The sequence below is a fragment of the Carcharodon carcharias genome, chromosome 1, assembly GCF_017639515.1.
Source record: "Carcharodon carcharias isolate sCarCar2 chromosome 1, sCarCar2.pri, whole genome shotgun sequence".
Lineage (NCBI taxonomy): Eukaryota > Metazoa > Chordata > Chondrichthyes > Lamniformes > Lamnidae > Carcharodon > Carcharodon carcharias.
Genome location: NC_054467.1, coordinates 222,834,998 through 222,859,589, shown reverse-complemented (window position 1 = coordinate 222,859,589; position 24,592 = coordinate 222,834,998). Strand labels below are relative to the sequence as shown.

Genomic DNA, 24,592 nt, shown 5'->3' with positions numbered 1-24,592 from the left:
AGATATGTTTGTAGATTTTGTTCTCTAAAAGGCATTAATAAATTGGATAAGTTTTCACAACAATTTGACAGCTTCATTATTGCTTTAACTCATACCAGCTTTCTAAATCTAGATCTTTTAAAAAAAGTAAAGGTAGGATTTGAACACAGGATTACGAGTCCGGACCTCTAAATTCCTGGTTCAATAACATGACCATTACACAACTGTACCCACTTAATGGACCCAATTAAATGGAAACAATTCTCCACATATGCACTACAGAAATCCTTCATGATTTAGAGACCTCCATCAGATCTCTTTTTAGTCCTTTCCAAAGAAAGCAACACAAGCCTGGCTCAATTCTTCCAGGTAGCTACATCCTCTCAATTCTATAACATCATCCTCTCAATTCTAGTAACATCAATGTAAAAAATTCTGCACTTCTACAATTGAAGACATAATATAAGGCATAATTCAGTACAGTAGTGAGAGTGCTGCAGTGTCAGAGGGACCATTTCTCAGATGAGACATTAAGCCGAATACCAGCTTGCCCTCTCAGGTGGATATAAAAGATCTATGAGAAATATATGAGAGAAGGAAGGAAGGGAGCAGAGGGGCACATCAGGCTCATGGGCAGGTATTTCTGGAAATACCAAGGCAGCTTAATTTAAAAGCATGACCTTATTAGAATTTTTTAAACTCAGTCTCACATTGGACAGATTAGCAAATTATGCAGTTGACCAGGTGCCTGTGGTACAAAACAGTAACTGGGAGCAGTCCTAAAAAAGTGAGATTAGATGGTGCGCTCAAAGTGCAGCATCAACGGTGAGGTGGTGGGGAGGAAGGGAGGAAGGCAAGAGATGGCAAATGGGATGAGGGGAAGAAAGGATCACAGATGGAAATGGGAGGAGGTAAGAGATTACAAATGGCGGCAGTGGGTGAAGAAGGGATTGCAAATGGCTAGGGATTGAAAGATGGGAACACAAATGGCTCGGGGAAGAAAAGATTGCAAACAGCTGGGGGAGTGGGTGTGGGAGAAGGGAATGCAAATAGTTGGAGGAGGGGAGAAGAGATCACAAATGGCTGGTGGGTGGGGCCGGAGAGGAAGTGAAGAAGGAATCGCAAATGCCAGTGGGTGGGGTGGGAGGTTGATGAGAAGAGAGTGCAAATTGAGGGATGGGAAGCGATTGCAACTGAGGGACAACAGTGAATACTTACCTCCAGTCAGAAAAACAGCTATTCTCTACTGCTTTCTGTTTTCTGTCTTGTGGATTTTGTATCCACAGCTTCACCATCTCTTTAATCCTATGGGCTTCAATTTTGCGAACAAGTCTATTATTTCACTAGATGGATCTGTCTGTAGTGGAAGAGGCATTCTCTTCTTGCTGAAGGTGAAATAGTTAAATTGGACATGGTTAAATTTAGATCTGGCACAGTGCTAATTCTTTTCCAATTTCTGTAATGTCCTCCAGACCGAGAACCTTCCAAGATCTTACTTCTCCTCCAATTCTGGTCTCTTGCGTACCCCAATTTTACTTATTGCACTTCAAAAGTTGTGCCTTCAGCTACCTGGGTCCGAAGCTCTGGAATTTCCTCCCTAAGCCTCTCTGCCTCTCTTAAGATGTTCCTTAAAATCTATCCCTAGCCAAGCTTTTGGTCATCTGTACTAACATCTCCTTATGTGGTTCAGTGTCAAAGTGCCTTGGTATATTAACTACTTACAAATGCAAGATGTTGTTTGTCATTGTTATGGGGGTTGCTTAAAGATGAGACTGATATCCAAATAGTCACGTTTAAGTAAAGTGCTCTTTTATAAGGTCTAGGGTCAATGTCCTGACACTCAACAGGACAGCAAAGATGACATTAAAGACTTATGCCATTTAAACTGATAGGGACATGATCTTTAAATTGTTTATTCTCTATGCACATTTGTGTTCCTCTCAGTTGCAAGCTCAGTTACATTTTACTTGTATGAATCTTTTATCCAAATGCAAACTGTGGCTGGAACACAACCTTATTTGTAAACAAGTTTAAATGGCATATATTTCATTTCTCAATCTTCTCCTCTCTGCCCCCATGACACACAACAATTGCACATAAAATGAGGGAATTTCAACTGTTAAGTTTCAATTGAGAAATACAATTAAAGTAATAGCTACAACAGTAAGATTGCCAGTGCTGAACCTAATTATTCACTTGCAAACCTGAACACTGATCCTGACTTACTTACACATACACACTTACAGTGCATGGATCCCATCATCAAGCCCATTCACTCCTCTGGAACCTATTCCTTTGAGTATCTCACCTTTAACCACCTGCACAAAAGCTCCTTTAATGTCCACCTCAACTTCCTAGCTAAATGCTCCACCTTCCTCCTCTCTTGAGTGCAGCAAACATGTCAATGTGGGTAGAGGTCCAGAAAAGGGAAACTTGGAAGTTTGGTTCGGTGTTGGAAAGACAGCTGCTGATTCCTTTCTTCCTGGAGTGGAGAACTATCGTAGAGAAGTTTGGTGCTGTCAAAGCGATATAAATAGGCAGTCTGCACTGAGCAGCAACTAATCTTCAATTAATTCAAACTTCAGCTCCTTTTCTCTCTGTTGTCAATCCCTCAAATACATATATACCCCCTCAATATCAGAGAATCTTTTCCACCAAGTTTTATACTTTATAACCCTGAACATTTCCTCATTTCCCATGGCATCGGTCTTCCCCAATTCTCTTCTGCTTCCCCAACCTTAATATGGTACACAAAATGTGAGATTATTTATTTCATTGTCCCAAAGACAAAGATCATCTGCTGAGCTGCCTCCTATCCAAACTCTATCACCCCCACAGCTTTGGGTGTGCTAGTAGCCTTGATACATGGCTCCCTTCTTTTCCTGATCTACATACTGCCTCTCAACATTTTTCATGTGTATGGAATTAACATACACATGGATATCAATGGTTACAAGCTTAATCTTCCTGCCAACACCCTTAACTACCATATTTAATGACTATATGGCCAACATCAAATTCTGGATGAGCAAAACCTCCTTTCAACTCAACATTAGTAACCATCCCTTTTGACTTCCACCAAAGCTCAACATCTTGGCCTCCAACTCCATCCCTTAACCTAGTTGTACACTCAAGCTATTTGACCATGAATAGTGCTTCTTAGCCCACGCGCTATCCACCAATACTGTCAATTTTCACCTCCACAACACATTCCAGGTACCAATGAAACATTCTGCAATATCTTGGTCATCTCCCAACCTGGTTAATCCAACATTCTCATCAGCCTACTAATCTCTGCTTTTCACAGACGGCAATGCATCCACAACTCCACTACCCATTAAGCTATCCCACACTAATCCAGACACATTCCATCACTCCTCTGCACATCAGCCTTCATAGGCTCGCAATCCCCCAAAACATGAATTTCAAAATACTTTGCTTCATCTACTAGTCCCTCCATAGCTTTCCCTCCCTCAGCAACCTCTTTCAGCCCTCCTTACCTGCAGGCACCTTCTACCCTTTAGCTTCTTTTTCATCTTCTCTAGCTCCACTCCACCTCCAGGTCCAAAGCCTCCAGGTTTTTTGGCCCCATTCTCTACAATGCCCTCCCTAAACCTCAATTATGCTACTTCCTTCCACTCCTGAAGATCTCTCCTTGGCCACATTCACTCTGGTTGTGTCCACCACTGTGAAACACTTTGCTAAGTTTCGTTAAGTTAAAAGGCAGACTGAAATATGTAGTTATTACTTCGGGGGTCATTGTCGGGTGCTGGAATGAAGAGGATTCTTACATTTATTTTTTCCAGAAGTACTATTTCAGGTACTGACACACCTCACCATTATTTATCAAAAATGAACCTTTTTAAATCTTTCACTTTCATAAGCGATATGTTTTACTACCAGAGACGTTCCATGTAGAATCAGGAAAATGAACCCATTTAACAGCAAGTATAAATGCATATAACTAGTCAACTAATATGCCGAGAATTCTTGGGAAGTAGTTAATTTCTTGTTTAAGTGGAAGGCCAACATATATTTTGGGAGGAGTGGAGTGGAAGAGAAATGGCACCTATGATGGCAATACAGACAATCGCCTCATTAAAAGCAATATATGATTTTTAAACAAATAGTTAAGCCCTACATAATTTCTACTTCCCAGAAATACTGACTTCACTGATAATTTTTCTTCCTTTCCCCAAAATCCTTCAAACTTAACAATATGAAAATGCAATTAAAACCTTTCCACATGAATAATAAGATGGGTACAAGTGAGAGCATATTACCAAACTTGCATATCATATATGCATGCATACTTCACAGAGATGATAAGCAAGAAGGTGAAAGGTTGTCTGGGGTAGGCAGGAATGTGAAGTTGAGGTTACAATCAAATCAATCACGATCTTATTGAATGACAGAGCAGGCTTGAGGGCTCCTTATTCATATGTACTAAGCTACACCTAGCAAGAAGCAAAAACAAGATGGTCATAATGGAACATTTCAATTTTCTCACAGATTGAGATGCAGAAAAAGGCAATGAATTTCTAGAGGGTATTAAGGGCAGTTTTGTGTTTTAGAACCAAAAGGGAAATATGCCAAAGTGGATTTATTCATGAATAACAAACCAGAATTAGTTAAGGATCTGCTACCTTTGTAAATAATGATTATACTATAACTAAATTAGATATTGGGCTCAGGGGGTCAGGGGGTGTCCCAATTTAAGTTTTGCAAACTTCAAAGCAACGAGATATGAAAAGACCACTGACTCCAAATATGCAGGTAAGTAATGGTGGTCAACAAATGAGGTAAGAGAATCAAGCTAACAAAAAAGGAAACGGCAGGCACGTACTTTCTAATGTTTTTGTAGTGAAGGAAGAGAACAAAACATCAGTAGTACAAGGGAACCTAAAATAAATCATGGAGAGGAGCTCTGGAGCAGTACTAGCAAAAAAGGGAGTGAGGAAAATTATAGGTGAGGAGATTAGAACATAAGAACATAAGAAATAGGAACAGGAGTAGACCATTCGGCCCATCAATCTTGCTCCACCATTCAATAAGATCTTGGCTGATCTTCGTGTGTTTCAATTTCCACAATCCCATCTAACCCCGCTAACCTTTGATTCACTTGCCTAATAAGAGTCTATCAACCTCTGCCTTAAAAATATTCAATGAGCCCACCTCCACAACCTTCTGAGGCAGAGAATTCCAAAGTCGCACAGGCCTCAGAAAAAATTTCTCCTCATCTCTGTCCTAAAAAGGCAACCCCTAATTTTAAAACAGTGCCCCCAAGTTCTGGACTCACCCACAAGAGGAAACATCCTTTCATCGTCCACCTTGTCAAGGCTATTCAGGATCTTGTGTATTTCAATCAAATCACCCCTATTCGAAACTCCAGTGGAAACAAGCCAAGTCTGTCCAATCTTTTCTCATAAGACAACCCACTCATTCCAGGTATCAATCTAGTAAACCTCCTCTGAGCTACCTCCAGTGCACTTACATCCTTCCTTAAATAAGGAGGCTCCGGGTCTGCATACAGTAGTTGAGGTGCGGTCTCACCAATGCCCTGTATAACTGAAGCATAACATCCTTACCTTTATGTTCAATCCCTCTCGTAATAAAGGATAGCATTCCATTAGCCGCCTAAATTACTTGCTGTGCCTGCATACTAACTTTTTGTGACTCATGTACCAGAACACCTAGACAGCTCTGCACCTCAGAATTATGCAGCTGTTCTCCATTTAAGTAATGTTATGCTTTTTTGTTCTTCCTACCAAAGTGAAAAACTTCGCATTTTCCCACATTAAACTCCATTTGCCAGGTCTTTGCCCATTTACTCAACCTATCGATATCCATCTGCGACCTCATGTCCTCTTCACAACATACTTTCCTACCTATCTTTGTGTGATCTGCAAATTTAGCTATCATATCATCACTCTCCCTATCTAAGTCATTGATGTTAATCGCACAACGTTGAGGCCCCTCGGGGACTTTACTCGTCACATCATGCCAATCCAAAAAAGACCCATTTATGCATACTTTCTGCAAACCAGCCAATTTTCTATCCATGCTAATATGCACTTTTATTTTCCTTAATAACCTTTGATGTGGTACCTTATCAAATGCCTTCTGGAAATCCAAGTACAGTACGCCTACAGGCTTCTCTTTATCCACTGCACATGTTACTCCTTCAAAAAACTCCAATAAATTGGTTAAACATGATTTTCCTTTCACAAAACCATGCTGACTCTTCCTTATTACCTTGAGCTCTTCTAAGTGCCCAGCTATAACCTCCCTAATGATCGATTCTAACAACGTCCCCATGATAAACGTCAAACTAACTGGCCTAAAGTTTCCTATTCTCTGCCTCCCTCCCTTCTTGAATAGAGGGTTTAAATTTACCATTTTCCAGTCTGGTAGAACCTTTCCAGAATCTAGCGAAATTTGGAAAATTAACACCAACACATCTACTACCTCGTTAGCCATCTCTTTTAACATCCTAGGATGTAGTCCATCAGAACCCGGAGACTTGCCAGCCCACCGCTCCATCAATTTGCTCAGTACCGTTTCCCTAGTGATTTCAATTTCACCAAGTTCCTCTCTCCCTTTCACCTCCTGATTTGCAGCTATTACTGGAATGTTTTCATATTCTCTATGGTGAACACACAAGCAAAATATTTGTTAATTTCTTCTTCCATTCCCTTATTATCTACTATTAACCCTCCACTGTCACTTTCCAGAGGACCGACACTCACTTTACTTTACTCTTTTCCTTTTTAAATACCTGCAGAAACTCATGCTATCCGTTTTACATATCTAGCTAGCTTCCTCTCATACACTAATTTCTTTCACCTGATTAACCTTTTAGTCATTCTCTGCTGTTCTTTATATTCTGTCTAATCATCTGTCCTGCCACTCATCTTTGCGGAGTTGTATGTTTTTCCCTTAAGCTTGATGCTTTCCTTAACTTCTTTAATTAGCCACAGATGGTGGGTCCTCCCTTTAGAATTTTTCTTTATAATAGGAATGTACTTATTCTGAATACTCAAATATCCCCTTAAATGTTTGCCACTGCTTCTCTATTGATCTATCCTCTAGCTTAGTTTCCCAGCTCACTTCAGCAAGCTCAGCTTTCATTCCCACATAGTTGCCCTTATTTAAGTTTAAGATACTAGTCTTAGACCCACACTTTTCCCTTTCAAACTGGATGTAAAATTCAATCATACTGTGGTCACTGCTACCTAGGGGTGTCTTCACTCTGAGGTCATTAATTAATCCTGTCAAGTTACACAATACCAAGTCTGATATAACTTGCTTTCCGGCTGGTTCCAGAACATGCTGCTCTAAGAAACTATCCTGAAAGCATTCTAAGGACTCCCCATCCAGGCTACTACTGCTAATCTGATTTTTCCAGTTTATGTGTAAATTAAAATCACCCATGATTATCGCTGTCCCTTTATTTTCTCTTGAATATGTTGTCCTACACTGTGGCTATTGTTAGGGGGCTGTCAATCACTCCCACTAATGACTTATTTCCCCTACTATTCCTTATCTCCACCCAAACCGATTCTACATCCTGATCTCCTGAACCAAGGTCATCTCTAACCATAGCACCAATGCCTTATTCTATTAACAGTGTTACCCCTCCAACTTTACCTAGCTTCCTATTCTTCTTGAATGTCATGTACCCCTCAATATTAGGGACCCAATCTGTGTCATCCTGTAGCCATGTCTCTGTAATTGCTATGAGATCATATCTATTTACTTCAATGTGGACCATCAAATCACTTTGTTATGAATGCTATGTGCATTCAGATAGAGAGCCTTCAGTGTTGACTTGTTATCTTTGTAACATCTAGTCTTGACTGTTGATGTATTCTTTGTTTTTTTTTCCCTCTCTGTCCCTTCCTGCCATTCTATGACCCTCATTGCTCATATTACTATTTTGCTCTCCTGACCTTGAATTGCTACCTCTACCAAAGTTTGATTCCTTGCCCCTCTTTCCTAACTTCCCTAGTTATACGATTTGCGAAGACACTCATCCCAGCACGGTTCAGGCGTAAACCATGCCAACGGTACAGCGCCCACTTTCCCCAGTGATTCCAGTGCCCCACAAACCAGAACCTACCTCTCCAGCATCAGTCTTTGAGCCACGCATTCTCTCCCTAATTTTATTTGCCCTATACCAATTTGTATGTGGCTCAAGTAATAATCCAGAGATTATTACCTTTGAGGTTCTGTTTATTAATTGGTTCCTAGCTCCTGATACCGACTTTGCAGAACCTCTTTCCTAGTTCTACCTATGCCATTTGTACCTACATGGACCATGACAACTGGATTCTCCTCCACCCACTGCAAGATTGCAGCTGCATTAGTCACTATTTTCCAAAACTCTTTAGATTTAGGAATTGTGCCTTTGGATTGGAAAATTGAAATTGTTACTTCATTCTTAAAGGAAGAGAAGGAGGGAAAACCCAAGTAACTATAAAACTGTCAATTTAACATGCAAAAGGTACTGGAATCTATCAGAGACTGGGTGGCAGGGCAATTCACCTGGAGAAGTATTGACTGATCAAAGGGAATCAGCATGGACTTATGAAGGATAGATCATGACTAATCTAGTTTAATTTTCTTTTGAGGAAGTTACTAATGTGGTGGATAGGAAAGTGCCTAAGGATGTTCTCTACATGGACTTCAAGAAGGAATATGATAGGGAACCAAACACAGATTATTCTTGAAAATGAGAGCGTACAGAAGTGAAAGTAACCTTGTGCTCGTTCTTAATCATGAAACTCAAGGAGCGAAGTTGTTGTATTTTCATATTAATTTCCCATTAATTTATAGTGCAAGTACCCTTTTGACAATGTAAGAATTATTAATGACAACTATTCAACTTCTCTTGCCCAGAAAGGGAACAATCAGAAGTGTGAAGTCTAATTCCTTTGGGTTGTACTTTGTTGCGGATCTTAGAGATACATATTAACTTGTTTAAAATTTATTTTCTTTCTTTTCTTTTTTCTCTTTAATCCACTCTTCCTTTCCTTCTCTAATACTCCTTCCGTACTTGATTTAGGCATTTAATTCACCCACTAAATCAACCTACTACTCAGCCCTTCCTCTGTTTTTATTTCCTCAATCGTTTAAACTCATTGGTTCAGGAGATACATTATTTCATTGTTTCCAAGGTCCCTGATGCCTTGTTGCTGTCACCACATCACCATCTTCCACTTGCAACAACTTGGGGGAATTTTTTTTAAAACCTAATTGTGCAAAAGCAAGTCTAACAGGGTTCACCACAAATTGCCACTCTCCAACGAAATCTGAGCCATTTTATGATATGAGTTTTGTTTTACTCTATTTACCCTTGTTGGGAGATGTTACATAACAATCTTTATTTGCTTAAATTTTACGTACCAGGCCAGCCTTGATTTTCAACAAAATACTGCAGATGCTGGAAATCTGAAACAAAAATAAAAAATGCTGGAAAAACTCAGCAGGTCTGACAGCATCTGTGTGAGTTAATGTTTCGAGTCTGTATAACTCTTCTTCAGAGCTCAGAAGAGTCATACGGACTCAAAACGTTAACTCTGTCTTTCTCTCCACAGATGCTGTCAAAACCAGCTGAGTTTTTCCAGCATTTTTTGTTTTTGTTTCAGCCTTGATTTTCATTGTTTCCAGCTTTATAGGAAATTCCTCTTTTTTAAAAATAATTTACAAACTTGCTCCAAATGGTTGTAGTTAAGCAAGTTCCACTATGCCTCATATTAAAACTTATCATGTAACATGTAACTCTACAATGAAAGTGTTAGTGGTGGTCTTCACTCTCAAATTACCCTGTATCAGATTAGCAAAGAAATTGCAAATAGTCAGAGTATAAACTTAATTCAAAAGCAATAGCCCACAAACAATATTGCTGTTCAAGTTTTAAACTGGTAGTACAGAACTTGAGTATTGCTGAAAAAAAGCGTTTTGTTGAAGCTTTACCTCTTTGCACTCATCAGGACAATTGCAAGAATACCAATGCTGGGAGAGCAACAACTTAATACTGTATAAAGAAAAAAGTGCTGTTTGGTTTGCAATTGGTAGAAGCGTTGCCATATAGAATACACTAATGATGGTGACTGACAGTTAACTGCCAAGCATTGTTTGAAATTTAAATCAGGCAGCTTGATTCTGATTGGTCAAGGCATTGTCCTGAGGAATGAATCAGCAAATGGCTAGCACTTACTTTGTTTAGCTGAAACAGGTGCAATGTGTGTGCATGTTCTTTCTGTCTGCAAAGAATAACGCTCTCTGTATTAATACATGTAGTGTAAAGAACATATCCTTTTATTTCTGTTGGACTGGGAATTAAAATTACAGTGGCTGAAGTTTGAAAGACCTGTCTACTGGAACAGTGTGAGGGATATATACAATGTTGCAGTCCTGGAACAGAGTGTGCCATGAAAGACAGGGCGGTGCCAAGGGGGAGTCCAGTCTCAAGAAGAACTGCCTGGCAACAACATTTTAACTGGCTCCTAACCAGGTGGCCAGGGTTTGTGAGAGAGCAGTGCAGCAGGAGGAAAAAAAGCTCCTAGCCTGAAAAGGGAAAAGACCTAAACCCTCTTTCTCCTATGTGCGTAAGATTCCAGTAATTCTACAATAATATCTTGCTGGTTTTTTTTCCCCATGTCTCTATAACCTGCTCTCTCTCTGAAAAACCCCTGTCAAGAGGAAAAGGGGAAATTCATCGTTAGAGACACTGAAAAGCAAGTGCTCAACCAGTAAACTAAAGACTGAAAAGTGCTGGGAAGGCCACCTCATGTCATCAACAAAGGAATCTGGAAGACATCATTCAAAATCAACCCATCAGATCCTGTACTCCGGAATTAGTGCTATTGAACTGTTTTATCCCTTCCTAAAATCTATGATTTTGTGTGTCTTATGCATCTTATTTGTGTGTATATAGGGGTTTAAGGAGGGGTAGAGTTTAGAGTTAGAAATTAGCAGTTCATATTTCTTTCTTTTGCCATTGGTTAAAGACAATTTGTTCAATAAACAGTTATATAAACTTATTAAGTTTACAAACCTGGTGCTTGTAATCTGTTAACCTAAATTAAACAATTAGGTGGTTTGATCAAACTCTTCACATTTGTCACGGCTCGGGGAGCAGTGGGGCTTGATATTGCAGCACACTATCCCTAGTGACTTGTGACAGTAGCTTCCAGCTACTGTGCCACACCGCGAGCCTGAGTTGTTACTTTAAATTGATTTCAGCGTATTTTTTAGCACAGAATTTTTTAGCAAATGTTGTCCAATTGTGGAATTACATTTAATTTTGGACACTGTTTTGCAAGCACGGACTGGTCGGGTACGGTCTACACCTTGCCAGTTGCAAACAGCAGGAGGGAAATTCTGTTTGATGCGATCCAAAAGTCTTTGGAACATACAGCCTACACACCACACAGGCACTGAAATCCATAAACCACATTACTCATTTGTGTGATAGGTAGAATATCCTTTTGGCTTGGCAGCAGCAGCCTATTAGTGGCAAATACTACTCGTGTTGCTACTGCAGATCAGCAGTGTGAAACAGCTAGCTTTACCTGTTGCTCAAATTTTTGAGATACCTTGCCCTACGGCCTTAGGCCCGTTCATGAGTGCGCAACATAGAACCACAGAAAGGTTACAGTGCAGAAAAATGCCAATCAGCCCAAGGTGTCTATGTCGACCAAAAAGAGACAAAAGAAACTAGCCTCTCATTTTAATCCCACTTTCCAGCACCTCATCCGTAGCCTTGCTACACTTCAAATGCAGGTCCAGGTACCCTTTGAATAAGTTGAGCATTTCAGCCTCAACCATCAAATTGGGCAGTGAATTCCAGACTCCCACCACCCTCTGGGTGCAAACATTTTTCCTCATATCCCCTCTAATCCTTCTACCAATCACCTTAAATCTATGTCCCCTGGTAACTGACCCCTCAGCTAGGGGAAACAAGTCTTTCCTATCCACGCCCTTAATTTTGTACACTTAATTAAGTGACCCCTTAGCCTCCTCTGTTCTAGGGAAAACAACCCCAGCGTATCCAATCTATCCTCATAGCTGCAATTTTCAAGTCCTGGTAACATTCTTGCAAAACTCCTCTGTACTCTCTCAGGGGCAACTCTTCCCTTCCTGTAATGTGGTGACCAGAACTGTACACAAAATTCCAGCTGTGGCCTAACCAACATTTTATACAGTTCATTACTATCATTAGATAATATCACCACCTTCAACACCTCTTTGTCCTATTGTCAATGACATCTTTTGTCTATCTCCACCTACCACTGGCCCTCTATCCAGCTCTAACTGTCCCACCCTCCCTTAAACCAGCTTATATTTCACCTCTTTTCTATTTTACCTTAGTTCTGTTGAAGAGTCATATGGACTCGAAACGTTAACTGTGTTCCTCTTTGCAGATATTGTCAGACCTGCTGAGTTTTTCCAGGTATTTTTATTTTTGTTTTGGATTTCCAGCATCCACAGTTTTTTGCTTTTATCCATCATTATTTCCCTGCCTTTGCATTCAATACCTCGCCCAATAAAGGAAAGCATTCCATATGCTTTCTTGACCACCTTGTCGACCTGTCCCACTACCTTCAAGGACCTGTGGACATGCACTCCAAGGTCTCTCACTTCCTCAAACCCTCTAAGTAACTTCCTATTTATTGAGTATTCCCTTGCTTTCTTTGCCCTCCCCAAATGCATTACCTCACATTTCTTCGGATTTAATTCCATTTGCCACTTCTCCACCCACTCAAGCAAACCATGATATCATTCTGGAGTCGACAGCTATCCTCTTCACTATCAACTACACGGCCAAGTTTTGTGTCATCTGCAAATTTCCCAATCATGCCTCCCACATTTACATCTAAATTATTAATATATATAACAACCAACAAGGCCTCCAACACTGAGCCCTGTAGAACACCACTGGAAACCATCTTCCATTCGCAAAAACATCCATCGAACATTACCCTTTGTTTCCTGTCACTGAGCCAATTTTGGATCCAACCTGCCACGTTCCCCTGTATTCCCATGAGATCTCACTTGCCTGACCAGTCTGCCATGTGGGACCTTGTCAAATGCCTTAATGAAATCCATGTGGATATCACCCATTGCACTACCCTCATAAATCCTCCTCGTTACTTGCTCAAAAATTCCATTAAGTTAGTAAGACACGATCTTCCCCTATCAAAACCATGCTGACTATCCCAAATCAATCCACACCTTTCTAAAAGAGAGTTTATCCTATCTGAGTTGTTTTCAATAATTTGCCCACCAGCCTATAATTTTCTGACCTATCCCTCACACCATTTTTAAATAATGGTACAACTTTCACAGGACTCCAATCCTCTGGGACCTCACCTGTATCCAATGAGGATTGGAAAATGATCTTCAGAGGTTCTGCAATTTCCTCCCTGGCTTCCTTCAACAGCTTAGGATACAATCCATCTGGCCTTGCTGATTTATCCACCTGCAAGGATGTCAGTTCCTCCAGTGCTTCCCCTCTCCCTATGCTTATTTCATCTAATATTTCATGCTCCTCCTCCTCTTCACCGGCGAGCCGGTGTAGAAACGATGGGCTGAATGGCCCCCTTCTGTGCCGTTAAAATTCTCTGATTCTGTGATGCTTTAACTAGAATGATTGCATCAGCTCCCTCCTTAGTGAGGGCAGAGACAAGTACTCATCGAGAACCCTGCCCACGTCTGCATCAATCACAGAATCTCACAATGCAGAAGAGGCCCATCAAGTCTGCACCAACACATGAGAAACACCTGACCTACCTACCTAATTCCATTTACCAGCACTTGGCCCATAGCCTTGAATGTTATGACGTGCCAAGTGCTCATCCAGGTACTTTTTAAAGGATGTGAGGCAACCCGCTTCCACCACACTCCCAGGCAGCACATTCCAGACAGTCACCACCCTCAGGGTAAAAAAGTTTTTCTTTACATCCCCCCTAAACCTCCTGCCCCTCACCTTGAACTTATGTCCCCTCGTGACTGACCCTTCATCTAAGGGAAACAAATGCTCCCTATCCACCATGTCCATGCCCCTCATAATCTTGAACACCTTGATCAGGTCACCCCTCAGTCTTCTCTGCTCCAATGAAAACAACCCAAGTCTATCCAACATCTCTTCATAACTTAAATGTTTCATCCCAGGCAACATCCTGGTGAATCTCCTCTGCAGCCTCTCCAGTGTAATCACATCCTTCCTATAATGTGGCGACCAGATCTGCACACAGTACTCCAGCTGTGGCCTCACTAAGGTTCTAAACAACTCCAACATGATCTCCCTATTTTTGTAATCTATGCCTCAATTGATAAAGCAAATGTCCCATGTGCCTTTATCACCACCCCACTAACGTGCCCCTCCGCCTTCAGAGATCTATGGACACACACGCCAAGGTCTTTGTTCCTCAGAACTTCCTAATGTCATGCCGTTCATTGAATACTTCCTTGTCAAATTACTCCTTCCATAGTGTATCACCTCACACTTTTCAGGGTTAAATTCCAGCTGCCACTTATCTGCCCATTTGACCATCCCATCTATATCTTCCTGTAGCCCAACACACTCAACCCCACTGTTAACCACCCGATCAATCTTTGTGTCATCCACAAACTTACTGATCCTGCCCCGTGCATAGTCATCTATGTTGTTTATATAAATGACAAATAATAGGGGACCCAGCACAGATCCCTGTGGTACACCACTGGACACTGGTTTCTAGTCACTAAAGTAGCCTTCTGTCACCACCCTCTGTCTTCTACAACTAAGCCAATTTTGAATCCACCTTACCAAGTTACCCTGTATCCCATGTGCATTTGCCTTCTTTGTAAGTCTCCCATGTGGGACCTTGTCAAAGACTTTACTGAAATCTATATTAACTACATCAACTACACTACCCTCATCTACACACCTGGTCACCTCCTCAAAAAATTCAATCAAATTTTTTAGGCATGACCTTCCTCTGACCAAGCCATGCTGACTATCCCTGATCAAACCTTGCCTCTCCAAGTAGAGATAGATTCTCTCCCTCAGAATTTTCTCCAATTGTTTCCCTAACACTGACGTGAGACTCACTGGTCTGTAGTTCCCTGGCTTATCTCTACAACTCTTCTTAAATAGTGGAACCACATTAGCTGATCTCCAGTCCTCTGGCACCTCCCCCATGGCCAGAGAGGAATTAAAAATTTGGGTCAGAACCCCTGTGATCTCCTCTCTTGTGTCCTTCAGCAGTCTGGGACACAAATCATCCAGACCTGGAGATTTGTCCACTTTTAAGCCTGCCAACACCTCCAATACCTTGTCACTCCCTATATCAATTTGCTCAAGAACCTCGCCATCTCTCTCCCAGAGATCGATACCTTCCTCCTCATTCTCTTGGGTGAAGATAGATGTGAAGTATTCGTTCAACACTCTACCGATGTCCTCTGGCTCCACCCATAGATTACCATGTATATCTCTGATCGGCCCTACCTTTTCCTTATCCTCTTGCTTTCAATGTGCTGGTGAAACATCTTCAGATTTCCTCTGATCTTACCTGCCAATATTCTTCGTATTCTCTCTTTGCTTTTCTAATTTCCTTTTTTACTTCACCCCTGTACTTTCTACACTCCTCTAGGTTTGCTACAGTATTAAGTATTTTGTGAGTGTCATAAGCTTTCTTTTTCTGCCTTATCTTGGCCTGTTTGCTTCTGGATAACCAAGGGGCTCTAGCTTTGGCAGTACCACCCTTTTTCTTTGTGGGGATACGTCCACACTGTGCCCACAGAATCTTACTTTTAAATGCCTCTCATTGATTTGACACAGTTTCTCCTAATAGCTGCATCCAGTACACTCTCACCAGCTCACCTCTCAGCTTTGTAATTACAAATTTGTCTACCCCCAATTTAGAGCCTTTACTCCTGTTCTGTCTTCATCTTTTCCATGATGATACCAAATCTCACTATATTATGGTCACTCTCTCAAAAATGCTCCCACACTGCCACTGCATCCAGTTGCCCTGCTTCATTTCCTAATACTGAATCTAGAATTGTGCCTCGTCTCATTGGGCTTGTTACATGCTGGCTAAAAAATGTTCCCTTGCTAGTTCAATAATTTTGCGCCTTCTGTGACCTTCACACTGTTTGCATCCCAAATGATATTAGGGTAGTTGAAGTCACCAACGATTATTGCCTTATTATTTTTGCACTCAGAAATCTGTCTTCATATTTACTCTTCTAACTCCCTTCCACTATTTGGGGGTCTATAATACACTCCTAGCAGGGTGGCTTTTTTTTTAATTCTGAGCTCAACTCATATGGCCTTGTCTGATGCTTCATTTAGTATAACTGCCCTCCTCACAGCTGTAATTGATTCTTTAACCAATAATGCTACATCCCAATCTTTTTAATGCCCTTCCCTCTCCTGCCTGGAAACTCTATCCAGGAATGCTGAGCTACCATTTCTGCCCCTCCTTAAGCCAAATTTCTTTTACAGTGATGATATCATGCTGCCACATGTCTATCTATGCCCTCAGCTCATCGGCTTTATTTACTATGCTCCTTGCAATTACAATTATACCTTTAAATATGCCAAATTCCTGTGCTGCTTCTGCCTTTCAATCACTCACTAATTCTCCATCTTCCATTCTCTGCTCTGAATTTGCCCTCATAACATAAGAACATAAGAACTAAGAAATAGGAACAGGAGTAGACCATTCGGCCCCTCGAACCTGCTCTGCCATTCACTAAGATCTTGTGTTTCAATTTCCACATTGCCATCTAACTCCGATAACCTTTGATTCCCTTGCCTAACAAGAATATATCTACTTCTGCCTTAAAAATATTCAATGACCCCACTTCCACCACCTTGAGGCAGACAGTTCCAAAGTCGCACAATCCTCAGAGAAAAAATTTCTCCTCATCTCTGTCCTAAAAGGGCGACCCCTAAATTTAAACATGTGCCCCCAAGTTCCGGACTCATCCACTAGAGGAAACATCCTTTCAACGTCTCCCTTGTCAAGGCCGTTCAGGTTCGCATCCCCCTAACAAAAGCACTAGCAAATCTGCCTGCGAGGATATTCGTCCCAGTCCTGTTCAGGTATAGACCGTCTAGTTTATAGAGGTCCCACCTTCCCCAGAACCACTCCCAATGCCTCAGAAATCCGTTGCCCTCCCTCCTACACCAGTTTTCCAGCCACTTGTTCAATCGTTCAATTCTCCTATTTCTATACTTGCTTGGGACTGGGAGCAATCCTGAGAGGTCCTGCTTTTCAATCTCCTTCCTCGCACCCTAAAGTCTGCTTTCAGGACCTCATCCCCTTTCCTACCTAAGTCATTCGTATCAATGTGGACCATGACCTCTGGCTGATCAACCTCCCCAGAAGAATGTCCTGCAGCCACTCTGTGACATCCATGACTTTGGCACCAGGGAGGTAACATACCATCCTAGAGTTCCATCTACGGCCACAGAAACGCCTGTCTTTTTCCCGACCTCCGAATCCCTTATTACTGCTGCTCTTCCTCTCTTCTTTCTCCCCTCCTGTACAGCAGAGCTGCCTGTGTTGCCACAAACATGGCTGTGACTGCACTCCGAGGAACTAACGCTCTCACCGGTATCCAAAATGGGAAACCGACTGGTGAGTGGGACCCCAGAGGACTCCTGCACTACCTGCCTAATTTTCTTAGACTGTCTGGCAGGTCACCCATTCCCATTCTGCCTCCAGGCTCCTAAGCTGCAGTGTGACCACCTCTCTGAACGTGCTATCCACGTAGCCCTCAGCCTCACAGATGGGCCTCTGCTTGAGCTCCGAAACCCAGAGCTCAAGGTTCTGCAGCTGGTGGCATTTCCTGAACATGTGGTCAGTTAGGACACTGGTAGGTAGCATCCACAACTTCTCACGTATTACAGGAAATGCATTCCACATGACCAAGCTATCCTGCATGGCTTCAATTTACATCCCTTGCGTTAAGTAAACGAAAGTAAAATAAAGTTATGCAACTTTATTTTACCTGGCCTTGATTTAACTTAATTTCCCTATTGCTTGTGCTTCTTACTAAATGCAAGCCACCCCTTCTTTTCAAAAGAATGTGCTTTTCTAGTTCTCAGCTACTTGATGACACTCCCTAACAGCAGTTTCTCACCAACCAATGAACTTATATTTCTCCTGTGATGTTAGGTATTGTTGACTGCCTGGCTCAGGGTCCCCCTCTCACAGTCTCCACTAGGCGCTGTTGACTGCCTGTCACAGGGTCCTCGTGTCTCACTATTCTCTAGGTGCTGCTCTCCTCTAGGGGAGGCAATGGCAAGGTGGTGCCGTTGCTGGACTAGTAATCCAGAGACCCAGGGTAATGCTCTGAGGACCTGGCTTTGAAGAGCAGGTGGTGGAATTTGAATTCAATAAAAATATGGACTTAAAAGTCTAATGATGACCATGAAACCGTTGTTGATTGTTGTAAAAACCTATCTGGTTCACTAATGTCCTTCAGGGAAGGAAATCTGCCATCCTTACCTGGTCGGGCCTACATGTGATTCCAGGCCCGCAGCAATGTGGCTGACTCTTAAATGCCCTCTGAAATGGCCTAGCAAGCCACTCAGTTGTATCAAGCCGCTACAAAGTCACAAAGGAGGAATGAAACCGGACGGACCACCCAGCGTCAACCTAGGCAATGGAAACGACAATGGCAATCTCAGCCCTGTCAACCCTGGAAAGTTATCCTTACTAACATCTGGGGAGCCTGACATAGTTATACTCATGAAATCATACCTTACAGGAAATGTCCCAGGCTCCACCATCACCAAATCCGGGTATGTCCTGTCCCACCAGCAGGACAGGCCCAGCAGAGGTGGCAGCACAGTGGTATACAGTCCAGAGGGAGTTGCCTTGGGAATCCTCAACATTGACTCCGGACCACGTGAAGTCTCATGGCATCAAGTCAAACATGAGCAAGGAAACCTCCTGCTGATTACCACATAGCGCCCTCCCTCAGCTGATGAATCAATGTTCCTCCATGTTGAAAATCACTTGGAGGAAGCACTGAGGGTGGCAAGGGCACAGAATGTACTCTGGATGAAGGACTTCAACATCCATCACCAAGACTGGCTCAGTAGCACCACTACTGACCGAGCTGGCCGAGTCCCAAATGACATGGCTGCAAGGCTGGGTCTGTGGCAGATGGTGAGGGAACCAAGAGAGAAAAATATACTTGACCTCATCCTCACCAACCTGCCTGCTGCAGATGCATCTGTCTGTGACAGTATTGGTAGGAGTGACCTCCACACAGTCATTGTGGAGACGAAGTCCTGCCTTCACATTTGGGATGCCCTCCATCGTGTTGTGTGGCACTACCACAGTACTAAATGGGATAGATTTTGAACAGATCTAGCAACCCAACACTGGGCACCCATGAGGCGCTGTGGGCCATCATCAGCAGCAGAACTGTACACAAACATAATCTGTAACCCCATTGTCCGGCATATCCCCCAATCTACCATTACCATCAAGCCAGGGGATTAACCCTGGTTCAATGAAGGGTGCAGGAGGACATGCCAGGAGCAGCAGCAGGCATACCTAAAAATGAGGCGTCAACCTGGTGAAGCTATAACACAGGACCACTTGCATGCCAAACAGCAGAAGCAGCGATACATAGAGCTATGCGATCCCACAACCAGCGAATCACATCTAAGCTCTACAGTCCTGCCACATCCAGTCGTGAATGGTGGTGGATAATTAAACAACTCACTGGAGTAGGAGGCTCCAAAAATATCCTCATATCACAGAATCACAGTGCAGAAGAGGCCCTTCGGCCCATCGAGTCTGCACCAACACGTAAAAACACCCAACCTACCTATTCCCATTTACCAGCACTTGGCCCATAGCCTTGAATACTATGATATGCCAAGTGCTCATCCAGGTACTTTTTAAAGGATGTGAAGCAACCCGCCTCCACCACCCTCCCAGGCAGCGCATTCCAGACCGTCACCACGCTCTGGGTAAAAACATTTTTCCTCACATCCCCCCTCTCATCCTCAATGGTGGAGGAGCCCAGTACAGCAGTGCAAAAGATAAGGCTGCTGCATTTGCAACAATCTTCAGTCAGAAGTGCCAAGTGGATGATCCAACTCGGTCTCCTCTGGAGGAATTGCCTGTCTTCAGCCAATTCGATTCACTCCTCGTAATATCAAGAAACGGCTGAAGGCACTGGATACAGCAAAGACTATGGGCCCTGACAATATTCCAGCAATAGTACTGAAGACTTGTGCTCCAGAACTTGCCACGCCCCTAGCCAACACTGGCATCTACCAAGCTATGTGGAAAATTGCCCAGGTATATCCTGTATGCAAAAAGCAGAACAAATCCAACCCGACCAATTACCGCCCATCAGTCTACTCTCCCATCATCAGTAAAGTAATGGAATGGGTCATCAACAGTGTGATCAAGTGGCACGTGCTCACTGATGCCCAGTTTGGGTTCCGCTGGGGCCACTCAGCTCCTGACCTCGTTACAGCCTTGGTTCAAACATGGGCAAAAGAGCTGAACTCCCGAGGTGAGATGAGAGACTCCCTTTGACATCAAGGCAGCACTTGACTGAATGTGGCATCAAGGAGCCCTAGCAAAGCTGGAGTCAATGGGAATTGGGGGAAAACTCTCCGCTGGTTGGAGTCATAACTAGTGCAAAGGAAGATAGTTGTGGTAGTTGGAGGTCAGTCATCTCAGCTCCAGGACATCGTTGCAGGAGTTCCTCAGGCTAGTGCAATCGGCCTAACCATCTTCAGCTGCTTCATTAATGACCTTCCTTCCATCATAAGGTCAGAAGTGGGGATGTTTGCTGACGATTGCACAATGTTCAGCACCATTCACGACTCCCCAGATACTAAAGCAGTCCATGTTCAAATGCAGCAAGACCTGGACAACATCCAGGCTTGAGCTGACAAGTGGCAAGTAACATTCACATCACACAAGTCAGGCAATGAACATCGCCCCATGATGTTCAATGGCATTACCATCAATGAATCCCCTACTATCAACAGCCTGGGGGCTACCATTGACCAGAAACTGAACTGGACTAGCCATTTAAATACTGTGGCTACAAGAGCAGGTCAGAGGCTAGGAATGGTACGACAAGTACCTCCTGACTCCCCAAGGCCTGTCCACCATCTACAAGGCACAAATCAGGAGTGTGATGGAATACTTCCCTCTTGCCTGGATGAGTGCGGCTCCCACAACACTCAAGAAGCTAGACACCATCCAGGTCAAAGCAGTCCGCTTGATTGGCACCACATCCACAAACATTCACTCCCTCCACCACCAACGCACAGCTGCTGCAGTGTGTACCATCTATAAGATGCACTGCAGGAAATCACCAAGGCTCCTTCAGCAGTACCTTTGAAACCACAGCCGCTAGCACCTAGAAGAGCAAGGGCAGCAGATAGATGGGAACACCCACCAAATGGAGGTTTCCCTCTAAGTCGCTCACTATTCTGACTTAAAAATATATTGCTTTCCTTCACTGTCGCTAGGTCAAAATCCTGGAACTCCCTTCCTAACAGCACTGTGGGTGTACCTACACCACATGGACCTACACATGGGAGTACCTACAACACAGTTCAAAAAGGCAGCTCGCCACCACCTTCTCAAGGCCAACTAGGGATGGGCAATAAATGGTGGCCTAGCCAGCGAAGCCCACATTATGTGAATTAATAAAAAAAAACTGCCTGTTCCAGGGTCTTCCTCTCACACTCTCCTCTAGGTGTTCCTGGCTGTCTGGCTCGGGGTCCTCCTCTCACACTCTCCTCTAGATATACAGCATGAATGATCTGATCACGGTAGCCATTATCCCGCAGGATGTCTTCAATGTATCCTACTTCAGCATCAAGCTTGCATGGTGAACAAATGGCTTGGGCTCTATTTACAAGGTTGCCTATAAGGCTAATCTTATAGTACATGGAACTGTAAGAATCCCAAAGCATGTAAATGACCAGTGAAGGTAGGCTTGCAGTAAACCATGGTAGAGAACACCCGGCAAGGAAGAGGAGCGCATTTGACTGCTCCACTTCAAAGGTGAATTTGAGCACAGGATGCAGCCCATTAAGACATACAAGGAAATTATTACATGCTGTTATGGATTTAAATATAGCAAACATATCATCTACATAATGAAAATATTCAAGTAGTAGGAGGTTTTGTGTCATTCTATCGAAGATACATTTCTCATGACATACAGAAAGAACATGTGTACACATTGTATCCGTTCCAGCTAAACAAATTGCCATTCGCTGGTTCATTCCTCAGAGCAATGCCCTGACCAGTGTCAAGCTGCCTGGTTTAAAATTTCAAACAATGCTTGGCAGTTAACTTTCAGCCACTATTAACTGGTGCATTCTCCATGGCAACACCTCCACCATACCACTTGCCAATCAATCAGCACTCTCTATTAATAACCTGGAATCAGGTGTATGGCACACAATTTCAAAATTTGCAGATGACACAAAACTTGGAAGCACTGTGAACTGTGAGGATAACAATAGATTTCAAGAGGAAATAGACAGGCTGGAGGAATGGGCAGACATGTAGCAGATTAAATTTAATGCAGAGAAACGTGAAGGCATATATTTTGGCAGGGAGGAAGAGAGACAATCTAAACTTAAGGATACAATTCTAAAGGGAGTACAGGGAGTAAAGGGAGTGACCTGGGATGTGTGTGTAGTGGCAGTACAGATTGAGAAAGTAGTTAAAAAGGCATACAGCACCCTGGGCTTTATAAATAGAGGTATAAAGTGCAAAAGCAAGAAGGTTCTGGTGAACTTTTATAACACACCAGTTCGGCCTCAATGGAACATTATATCCAATCCTGGGAACCGCAATTTTGGAAGAACGTAAAGACCTTAAAGAGGGTGCAGAAAAGATTCACAATAATGGTTCAGCGGTGAGGGACAGCAATAATGTGGATAAATTGAAGAAGCTGGGGTTGTTCTCATTCGTGGAGAAGGTGAGAGGAAATTTGATAGAGGTGTTCAAAATGATGATGAAGTCCAGTCAGGGTAAATAGGTAGAACTTGTTCCCATTGGCAGAACGATTGAGAATCAGAGGACAGAGATTGAAGGTGATTAGCAAAAGGACTGAGACATCAAGTGGTTAGGATCTGGAACACAGCCTAAGAGTGTGGTGGAGGCATATTCAACTGTAGCTTTTAAAGGAGAATTGAAAAATTATAGGAAGAAAAAAATTTGCAGGGCTACACCGATAGGACAGGGGAGTGGGACTAGGGGAGTGGGGCTAGCTAAATTGCTCTTGAAAAGAGCAGGCATGGACTCAGGTGCCAAATGGCCACTTTCTGAGCTATAACCATTCTATGATTTTATTCTATTAAAAAAAATATGTACTTATAACTCAGTAATCAAATACAACATACTTACATGCCACACCAGATGCTAAGCCATATAGCAAGCCACTTCCTTCAGATGTCTGCTCAAAAACCTGAGTCCCCGGAGGTGGACACTTCTCTTGCCTAATGAAGTTGTAAAGTAATGTTTTTACAATTCTGCTAGTATACTGGAGGCTGTGAAAAGAAGAAAAAATAAAAACTCATATGTATCACTGGTAATTCCCATCTAATCCTACCTTAAAACAGTGGTCTAGAGTTTCCACTAGTGTGCACTCAAAATTAGCTAACATACTGCAAAAGATCAAGGAATTTCAAGTGAAAATTACGTCCATCAGAAATCAAATTTCCATGATCATTTCAGCCAGTTTAAAAACATCATGCTGGAACCAGGCCATACCCACAAAACTAGCCACACCTTGAGATCAAATTAATCACCATGGTGAGTTTCTGCTAATTTCATCTATTTGAGGAGGCTCTTAAAATGAATAGGCATCCTTTAAAAAGCTATTTTTAATAAATTTACTAATAAAGTAACTACAGTACACCAATGTAACTTGTTAATGGTTTTGTATGAATCGTTTTCAGTTATTTAAAATCTTGTTACTCTTGAAAATGCTTAGTTTTTGTAATATAACCTTTTTCAGCTGCATGGACAAAACAGCACATTTCCACTCTTAAAAACACCCAGGAATATTTTTAATCCAATTCTTTGAAAAGTCTGCCCAATTGCACTTCTTCATGTAAGATTTTACATTCAGCAATAAGCAAGTGAGTTTGAGCAGAAACCTGAGCAAAAAATTTGCTTTGCAAAACTATCACAAGTTTGAGTACAATTCACGCCTGGATCATCAAGCATCTCCAAAGAAGAAACTCTTGGCCAGTATGTCAACACTGTACATTACACAAATTATACAATGCAAATTGCTCTATCACACCTAGGTGATAAATTTAGCGAGTGTAACTGCAGCTTCTTAACTGACTTTCCCACAAAAGTATCCAGTGTTCTAGTCTGAAATCTGACCAGTAACCTCTCAAACATTAACCTAAGAATGCAGAGCAACTATACCTTGCAACAATAAAGCCATATTTTAACATTGTTATCAAACAACCCATTCTCTGACATTGATGATCAGTGTAGTTTAAATTAAAATTTTTCAGTAATTACAAGAGTGTGAGCCAGAGTGCATGTTCACATGCAGCGTCCTCTTTTAGGAAGTACAGGTC

The 24,592-nt window shown here is 42.4% G+C and overlaps 1 protein-coding gene across 2 annotated transcripts in view; it reads right to left on the bottom strand.

Moving 5' to 3' along the window:
* Nucleotides 1-24,592, bottom strand: part of dym (dymeclin) — a 553,915-nt gene that overhangs the window by 420,016 nt on the left and 109,307 nt on the right. For both annotated transcript variants that reach the window (XM_041192773.1, XM_041192774.1), the window contains exon 8: nt 23,400-23,542. In XM_041192773.1, coding sequence (XP_041048707.1) covers nt 23,400-23,542 — 143 coding nt within the window. The remainder of the gene's footprint in view (nt 1-23,399; nt 23,543-24,592) is intronic.